The sequence below is a fragment of the Heterocephalus glaber genome, unplaced genomic scaffold (assembly GCF_053883595.1).
Source record: "Heterocephalus glaber isolate CG9 unplaced genomic scaffold, H.glaber_assembly_v1.0 deba00001673, whole genome shotgun sequence".
Classification (NCBI taxonomy): domain Eukaryota; kingdom Metazoa; phylum Chordata; class Mammalia; order Rodentia; family Bathyergidae; genus Heterocephalus; species Heterocephalus glaber.
In genome coordinates, this window is record NW_028258410.1 from 2854070 (window position 1) to 2864468 (window position 10399).

At 36.0% G+C, this 10399-nt stretch overlaps 1 protein-coding gene and 1 pseudogene across 1 annotated transcript; one reads left to right on the forward strand and one right to left on the reverse strand.

The window, feature by feature from the left end:
- The first annotated feature begins 2415 nt into the window (after positions 1 to 2415).
- Positions 2416 to 9128, forward strand: LOC101704949 (olfactory receptor 4P4). The gene is given in 3 exon segments (XM_004874758.2): positions 2416 to 2565; positions 2567 to 3331; positions 9093 to 9128. Coding segments are annotated over 3 exon segments (951 nt in total).
- A 5-nt stretch (positions 9129 to 9133) lies between these two features.
- Positions 9134 to 10129, reverse strand: LOC101705317 (olfactory receptor 4P4-like; annotated as a pseudogene).
- Between the last annotated feature and the right edge of the window lie 270 nt (positions 10130 to 10399).

The following is a 10399-nucleotide window of genomic DNA, read 5'->3' on the forward strand; positions in this document are numbered from 1 at the left end:
TGATGAGAAATGGAAAAAATGGAAATGAAGTCTTTGTAAATAGGGAAGGGTAGAGGGCATGAAGGGAGGGCTAGGAATGGAGAAAAACTAAGAACCAAGATGCATTATGTAAAGGTACAATTCCCAATGAGAAATGTAATTGTGTTGTAAACCTACAATGTACCAATAAAAGTATTTAATACAAAAAAAAGTGAAAATACAAAATGGGTCTTACAGACACTAAGGAGTCATGCTTCTTAGATTTCTAAAGAGGCCTTCAAATATGGGATGCAATACTTTCAAGTGATTCAGGAGCATGGATTATAGTTATTGAGCCATGCACCATATGGGCTTTGCATAAAATTTTAAAAATAAATAGTAGGTCCGTTTCAAATGCCCTCTCATTATAATAAACTTGATTTGGTTAACTTTTATGATTATCCTATTTAAATAATGTTGTGTTTTATCAGATAAAATACTCAAAATGCACTTCTGATAATTTTAAAATTTTTCTATTAATTTTCCACTTTCAGTCTGAAAAGAAACTGTTCCTTGATAAGAATCTGAAAGAGTGAAGCAGTGGATTGAATTACATGGGTTTCATTAAATTAAATGTCTTATTTGAACACTATGAATACCTTTCTTTATATTTGGTATAATAAATGCCTAAAGGTAATTCTGTAGCAATTAATTTCAATTCTGAAAAGATGGATTTTTATGTTTATGTACAAAATTTAAATGGTATATAGACTAAAGGGAAAAAAATTAGGTAAAAATATTATACACAATGGAGGACAACTCTGTCATAAAGACAAACTTGAGCACTCATAGATAAAGGAATGAAACTTGATATTAAGTAAAATAAGTCAGACACACAAACTGAAATGTTGCATCGTTTCTCTCATATGAGAAACTATATAATATGTATAAAGCAAAATAAAAGGTACATGTGAAGTAAGGAGATCATTTTCAAATTGATAGAAGAACAGGATGGAGTGAGAGGGAGAGAGGTGAGGGGAAAGGGATTTTTTAAAAGAATCAAAGAGGAGGGAAATGATGAAACTTGAGCCTTTGCAAATGGGAAACGGACCAAGAGTTGGAAAGAGCAGGGAAGGAAGAGAGGAATGGAATGAAAAATAAAAATGAGAAAGGAATTAAGACACATTGTGTATATGTACCAGCTCCCCAAGATGATTACAATCATTCTGTAGTGCAAACATGTACTAATAAAAATAATACTAAAAAGTAAAATTTAAATATATCAAGGCCAATATTAGAAGTAGTGGATATAAAATATTTTTAGTACCAAGGGTCAGTGTTCTCTATTTTTGGAATAAAGAATTTAAGGTGGGATTTAATCAAGTGATCAGAAGTTTGTTTCTCAACAGTTCTTCCTCATTCTTCTGATCAAATGATGAAAAGGTCTTTATGGTTCCCAAGGGTTAACAGTCATTATCACAAGGATGTTAATTCACTTAGTATGACATTACTTTATCACTGTGGCAAAGAGGGGTTGAAAATAATGGGGATAAACATCAGAAAATTCAGCCCCAAACACTAAAATAATAACATGGAAATGGAAAGTAATGTGCACTTTTCCAATGCTTAATTAGAAAAAAATGGATAATTCATTTCTATCAATTTATAAGAAGTTAATTTATTCAAGTAAGTAATGCATTGGACAAGAGTAAATCTAAAATAAATCAATTATTATTATCCTGCTAAATGTCAAATAAATAAATATTTTTTCACCTCTGAGATGATAATACTTTGATAAATGGATTTCATATTCTTCTTATACCTTTGGTTTGCTGTGACACATAATGAACTGATTGTAAATCAAGTACACTTATCAATTTGAATGAATTTGTAAATTAAGCACAAGAGAAACCTCATGATAGCAAATGCATTTTATGATTTCTCTATATAACATTTCCACATAAATTACATGGTGGGAACTTTCTTGTATTACCTACGTATTAAGATTCATATATTTGTATTTTAAGTATCTTCACTATTAACGTTTAATTTCTGTGTATTTTAAAATTATAAACAGACAGAAGATCTGATTTTTCCAAACCAAAGGGTAAAATTCTTTAGTTCTACTGAGCACAATATCCAGTTATGTTTGCTAACTAAAGCTCATAGAATGGCTACACACATACACACACACAAACACACACACACACAAATTCTACAAAGCTAATCTTCATTTCAGGGATCAAAAAAAGTTACTAATGATTGATATTTTAAAGAAAATGACAAAAACCCCTCCCTTCAGTCTTCCTAAGTGAAAATAAAATTTTCTTCCACCTTTGAATCTTATCCAGTATAATCTGCTCCATGCAAGGGGACGACATCTCTTCCATATTTAAAAGCATCTCACAGTGATGAATAATTCCTCTAATTTCAGGTGGCTGCAAACTGCTCCAAGTCATGGAAGAAAGGAATAATATCACAGAATTTATTCTTTTAGAACATTCTCAGTAAAAGAAAATAAAAGTCCTCTGCTTTTTCCGGTTTGTGCTCTGTTACTTTGCAATCGAGATTGGAAACTTGCTTATCATGGTTTCCATCGCCTACAGCCTACACACACACCCCGCTTGTTACCCAGCCCATGTGTTTCTTCCTGAGGTACCTCACCCTGTCAGGCCTCTGCTATACCTCCAAGGTGACACCCAAACTAATCACTGATCTGCTGGCTACTAAGAAGTCCATTTCCTACAGTGGCTGCATGACCTAGCTCTTCACCATGCGCTTCTTCAGGGGCATCAAGTTCTTCATCCTCATAGGGATGGCCTTTGATCGCTTTGTGGCCATTTGCAGGCCGCTGCACTATGTGGTCATCATGAGCAGGCACCAGTGTGACCTGCTAATTGTAGCTTCCTGTGCGGGTGGATTCCTGCCTTCCTTTAGTCCGTTCATCCTCGCCATTTTACTCTACTGTGGTCCCAATGAAATAGACCCCTACTTCTGTGATGCATATCCTTTGCTGAAGCTGGCCTGCATGGACACAAGCAAAATTGGCCTTTTGGTCATTGCCAATTCTGGCCTGATGGGCCTGGTGACTTTCGTGGTCTTGCTGATCTCTTGTGCAGTGATCTTATACACTGTCAAGTCCTGCTTTGCTGAGAGTCGGCACAAAGCCCTTTCCACCTGCAGTCCCCACATCACTGTGGTGGTCCTCTTTTTTGCTCCTTTACTATTTGTTTATATTCGACCAGCAACTACTTTTCTGGAAGACAAAATGTTCACTCTGTTTTATACTATCATTGCCCCCATGCTCAACCCTCTGATTTACACTCTAAGAAATATGGAGATGAAGAATGCCATCAAGAAATTCTAGTGCCATCATGAGAAATGAAAGAAACAGTCTGAAAGACATCCCCACAGGTCCCTGCACACCGCCCTTAAGACTCCACTCTTCCCTGAAACCTGGAAACATCATAAACCTTGCATATGTGACTTCCCCCTAGGAAGCATATGTGTAGGACCCTGTCTGCATAAAATGTACTATCCTCTTGGCTTTTTCCAGGTTTCTTCTCTATCATCTTTCCTTTCCTGCTTTCTTGTTCCTGTCTCCTTTGTCCACTGCTCAGTTCTCTGGGTGGCTCCTTTTGCTCTGCCACTGCAGTGTGCAGTGCGCGGCATAAACAGTGTATGGCACACATGCAATGTGGCCCCACAGAGCTCACTATTGCCTGTGACTCTATTCAGGGAATCAGCTCCTGGCTCCAAGAATAGCTACAAAGCAACACCAGTTCATACTTAGAGCATATTTTAACACATCTAGAGGGGCCATAGCAGCTCTCCTTATCAACTCCACCTCACACTCTGATAGTAACCCATAGCATTCTAAGTTTTCTTACATTTCCAAACCGAAGATAATAACCCCTCTTCTGTTCATTAGCCCATTCCTTCCAGCTCTGTTCATAACTCAATCAATCACACCTCTTGGCTTAATTCTAGCACCATATACAGTGGACCCTTCACTTACAAACTCAATTCATTCATGGGGACTGGTTTTAACTCATGTTGGTCAATTGAAGGCTCAGGCTCCTTTACACAGCCTTCAAAGGCTCTCACCTGTACACAGCCAGATCTCAGTGTCCTTAGAGAGACATTGGCCCAGAATTTCTCAACCTCACACAGGAAAGAATGGTGTAATGTTAATGTTCCTTTCAGAACAATTAAGGGTTAAATCTGTATGTGTGATCATCTGGAAGCACAAGAGGCTGGCACTGGGGTTGTAACTCAAGACTTTGATCATAAGTTAAAACTAAAATCCCTGTCATAACCAAGTTGTTCATGTGTCAGGTTATAACTCAGGGTCCACTGTAGTGTGTTGATTGAGAACTTCAGTTTCAAAAGCAGAATTGTTTACTGACTTTTCAAACAGGGCAACATTATGGTCCCAGTACCTTCTTCAACATGAAGGTATAGTAACAGCACGACAGTTATTATGTTGTTCACAGTTACATGTGAAGGGCTACAAATCTGCCTATGACATAGGAAAATACATAGGAGCATTCTACTGTCTCATGTCTTGTTAGGATGAGTAAAACAACAATTCAGATAATGTCTTTTGAGGAAGGAAAAAAAATATCAAGGAGCACTCATATTAGTGTCAAGACCCTGTGAAAGGACATGTTAAATTTTATTTTTCTTGGAGTAGGCAAGAAAATAGGACTTTTATTACATCAGCTTTTGTTTTTGTTTTTAGTATTATAAAACTGAAAAAAATGTGTTGGCAAATTCATCTGATAGAAGAAATGCCTGAGATCAGAACTAGGCCACTGGATAGTTGGTTCGGAGTGGAAGACCTCAAATCTTTTAGGAATCTCCATCAACATGAAAAGTATTATAACAGAATTTATTTTCAGGCTAACAGTAAAGAACTCCTAAGAAAAATCAGTAGTTGTTCAAAGTTAAGATGGCTGGAAACTGAGAACATAAAGAATATAGTGCTCCAATTCTGTTTAAACTGCTCAACAATTAAAACTGAAAATGTTACATTGTAAAAATGTTTTTGAAAAATGTCTTCAAATGCATTTCTTGGTTTTCTGACCTCATTTGTGACAATTATCCTGGTCCTTCTGAGTAGGGCTTAAGCAGCACACATGAGGAGACAGTGCCATGGTACATTCAAATGAGGAGAGTCTTTCTGCAAGGCAACAGGTCTCGGTGAGAAGACTAGCAAAGCCTTCAATTAACTGTGCCTGTTTCAGAGGTATGTTTGTAAAATAAATGGGTTAATTAAGACACTTGAACTGCTTGTTCACCTCTTTAAGCCTCAATTTCCTCTAAACCATTAAGATAGCATTACATAATTTAGAATACAACAAGGAATCCACAAGGCAATGGGAAATACCCCAGGGTCATACAGAGCAACAACAAATACTTTCCTTTTGTGTTCTCTCCTCTTTGAAGTAGTACATTAGCAACTAGTGAAATTTTCATACACATGTACAACCAAGTCCAAAAACACTAATAAAGAAAAGGTAACCTTGCACAAATTTAACAAATGAATCTGGTAACTTTCAATTTTGACACTCTGTAGTAAACAAAATTAAGATAACCTATTGATTGGTTATTTTAAAACTCTAATCACTTGTCTATATTCTGTTTGTTTGCTTTAATACTTGCTTACACCTTTGAAAATGTAACCAAATGTGTGCTTTATTTCTTTGATAATACTACATAAAATATCTGCCTGCCTATTGAGTTGTGAATACAATGAAAACTCTTATATTTAAAGTATAGTTCCACCATTTTCTTAATGTAAGAGAATGTGACATGTATTAACTTTACCTTAATTAATTCGGATACAATTAGTGTAAGACGGTAGGTATACTGAACAAAAAGCTCTTCAAAATATTGGCAAACGTAATGCAGATATTCAAGCAGAAACTGAGCTGTTTCAATGAAATCATACTCGAGCAGTCTGGCTCTTGTAAACAGAAGGACTGGGTACTTTATAAAATGAACAAACATACAGGTTTGGGTGGGTTTGTGACAGGCATAATATTTTAGACTCTGTTTAGATTCAGGAAATTTATATTTTCAATGCTATTTAATGATAGCTATTTTATTCCTGGCATTCAAAGGTAGATGTTATATATTGAGCTCATTTTTAATTTAATGCATACAAAGGCACAAGTAAAGAGATAGAGAAACATAAATATTTCTTCATTCAAAAGTAAGTGTCCATATATAGTTAAGTTAATTGTAGCAGTTCTTCCTGATGATTAACATAAAAAAGTCAATCCAGTGATAGCAAAAATATCCATAATATCCCCAGTCTGTGACTTTATTTCTATCATTCTTCAACAAAAACGAAATATGACTACTAAAATGACCTATAGAAGTGCCCATGATAATTACATGAGTTTCAAGAATTGTGTAGTATTATAAAGTAAATAAGAACTTCACAAACAAACAGTGGGGGCAAGTCAAGAGAACAAGGCACCCCTTCTAGAAATCTTCCCAAAGGAGTTAAAGGTATCATACCACGATGATACATACACACCCATGTCTACACCAGCACGATTCATAATAGCTAGATCTTGGAGGCAGCCTATATGTCCACCAACAGATGAATGGATGATGAAAATGTGATATTTATATACAACGGGTACTGCTCTGCCGTAACGAAGTACAGAGGACTGTTATATTGATTATGCCCAAAGCAGACTGTAAAGAGTTAACCCCACAATTGGCTTATTTGTAGAAGTGATTCTGGCCAAAGCCTACATGCAGCAGTCAGAGTAACTCATACCCAAATTCGTTCCCACAACTAAACCTTCAGACTAGAGGGACAATGTTCTAGTTTCAATCATAGATTTTGTCTATTCTATTCCTAACGTGAGAATCCTGTCTTGTCCTTTATGAGCCTTGTTTCCATTAATTTCCATAGAAATCACACATCACCTTTACCCCAATTGATTTCCAATAAAAGTCACTGCCTAGGACTGTCCAGTGCCTTTGTCAGTTTCCCCAACATTGGTTGTCCTGGAACCCCACATTCTGTCTCTTAGTTTTGTCTCTTAGTGTATTCTTTTTGTCAGGCCTATGTCACACATTGGCCAGGTGGGTACTGGGACCTGACTGCAGTGGTCTCCTGCAATGAAGGATTAACTTGAGTCATTTGTAGGAAAATAGATCTACTTCATAATATTAAGTGAAGTGACTCAGACACACAAGCTTAATTATTGTGTGGTTTCTCTTCTATGAAAAACTCAGCACATATAAAGTACAAAAGAAAAGACAGATAATAGGGAAAAAAAGAGAGAGAAAATAAGTTATTTGAATCCAGCACGGACAATGTATCTACAAGTGTACTTAGACTTAATTCAATTGTCTCACATGTTTTATATGTTCTTTGGCCTGTTTGTTTGGTTCTAATCTGTGCATATGATAATTAACTTCATACAGTCTTATAAGATAAATGAGTCTGATGCTGGAAAAATAAAATGGGGTGTAGCAGGAAGAGGAGAAAGGAATTTAAATGTGTTATGTATATGTGCCAATTCCTTACAGTGAATGTAATTATATATGAAAAAACACATATTAATGAAAGTTTAATTTAAAAGGTTAAAAAAACAAAAAGAATACAAGTACCCCCGAATGTATTCCAAAATGCAAAAGATAGCATAATTTTGATAGCAACACGAATTATGTAGCATGGGATTGATATATAAAGTATAAATGTAGGTTTCTCTATAATAAATGAATGATTGAATATGCTGTCAACTGCTTTATAGAAATTCTCTTGAATTTTTAATATCTATACCAAACATGTCTGTCTCCGACATGTCTCACAAGCAGCTCTTGCCTTTGAAATTCAGTAAAATGTTTCTCTGCATACAGTGCAATATTTAATAAGTCTTTACATTTATGGACTCATTTAAATGTTTACTCTGTTTTTTCTCTAATCATAGTATAATCTTATTTCCCATATTCATATTATGTTCCTGAAAAATAAGTCCTATTTTGTTAAACAATCAGATATTTAATCCTTTGGAAATATCTTTGAATTCTAGAGAGATATGTAAATATCCAGATGCATAGAATTTATTTAGGAAATTTTTTATATGTAGCCTTTGTGTTGATGGTAATGAATGAAACCAATTCAGGCATACTCTGGATCAAGCTTCTCTTGTTATCTCTGTTTCCAATCTCATTACATCAAATTATAGGGCAGATTCCACAGTCTCCCAGTCATAATTATTTTAACTGGGATATTCATGCTTCCCACTCATTTCCTGGTAGCTATACATACGGGTCACCATATATAATCCCACTTTGTGTCTCTTTTTTCCTTGTAATTTTACACCCAAGTTTGGCTCTATTTAGAAAAACTACATGGTTATTTTACCTGTAACCAATACCATATCTTCTTACTATATAAAATGAATTTTTATAGAAATACATCTATAATTATTAAACTTTTGTGATTTTTATAATAATCTCACTAAAATGTTTAAGAAAACTTTTCCAATTTCACATAATCTTTATCACTTCCATAAAAATGTTTTTATTTTTATATGTGTATGCATTAATAAATCCCTTTTTGCTTTTAAAATTTTTGGAATAAATATATAATATCTTCAATAGAATAGGAAAAGATGACAATGAATTTTGGAATTTTTTTTGAGAATGCTGAAAGGAAATGAAGCCCAAATGGACCCTTTAGGTCTGGCATAACCAGTATGAGTGTGGCTTATGTATTTCTGGAGGTTTACTGTGAAGAAAAGTATAAAGATATTGCAAAGGTGAGTTCAGATAGCACCCGATTGAAAAGCCCAAATGATATAACATCAAACACAAAGTGACTGCACTCAGGGAAGAAAATGATGGCACAAAAATCTGGAGGAAGGTGCACCTAAGAAACAAACGGAAGCAAAATTGGAATAAGGTATAGTGATGCCCTGGATCATGAACAACTCAGTTTGCAAACAGAAGCATTTGGGAACATTTTGTTTCCATTGGAGAACTCTGCATCAGGTGACAAATAGGATTACAGCCATCTTCCCCAGAATCTGAACTGAGTTCGTGAACTGAGGTGCCACTGTATTTCAAAGGACATTACAATATTAATAAACTGACTTTAAAATCTGTTTGTTTTTAAAAGGAAGTTCATGCTTTAATAAACTTAAGATAGAGCAAATGTCACTTGGGCAGTGTGCATCATGGACAGTAGAGTGACTTTCAAATGAGCTGCCTTCCAATAAAAAAATGATTTCTGGCAACAAATCTTCCTCATGTCATCCTTCATCTCCATGTTCTGCAGCATGTAGATCAGTGGGTTGAACATGGGAGCGATGATGCTGCAGAAAAGAGCAAACACTTTTTCCTGTGGGAAGGTGGCTGCTGGTCTCATGTAAATGAAGAGGACAGGCACGAAGAACAAAACCACCACTGTTATGTGGGAGCTGCAGGTGGAAAGGGCTTTCCTGCAGCTCTCTGTAGGGTAAGCCCTGATGGTGTACACAATCAGCACGTAAGACAGCATCACAACCACAAATGCCACCGGTCCCATCATGCCTGAATTGGCAACCACGAGGATCCCGGCTCTGTGTGTGGCCATGCAGGCCAGTTCCAGGAAAGGGAACACATCACAGAATTAGCGGTCCATTTCATCGAGGCCACAGAAAGGCAAGGTAGTAATGAGGAGGCACTGAACAAAGGAATTCAGAAATCCCCCTGAGCATCATGCAGTGACCTCTGCATTGCACCTGGGCCTGCTTATGACTACCCCATAGTGCAGAGGCCTGCAGATGTCCACACAGCGGTCATAGGCCATCACTGTGAGGATGAAGACCTCGATGCCCCCAAAGAAGTTCATGGCAAAAAGCTGAGCCATGTAGCTAGTGTAATAAATGGTGTTCCTTTCTTTCAGCAAGTTGGTGACTGGTTTAGGTGTCACTGTGGAAGAATAGTACAGGTTTGAGAGAGCAAGGTAATTAAGCAAGAAATACATGGGTTGGTCAATTAGCTAGCTACAAGTGATAGAAGTCATTACGAGTACATCCCCCATCCAAATAGGTATGTAACAAAATAAGAACAATAGAAAGCACAGGTTTTTAACTTTCTTGTTCTGGAAAAGTCAGAACAGTATAAATCATGTGATGTTATTTGTATTTTCCATGATCCAGTGCATTTAAAATTCAATATATTTGGCTGAGAAAAAAAAAAAAACAGGTCAATATGAGAAGCATTGATTTAGAATGGTATGAATCTTAGTATAATAGAAATAATTTAATATATTTCACCTCCCTTATTATTAATATTAAAGTAATTAAGCCTACATTTCCTTTGAAGAGGCAAACCATATAATTTACCATCCTAATCACTTAACATTGTGTATTGAAAGTAAGTTACACTTGCTCCGGGCACAAAGATGCACAATGGTCTGGCA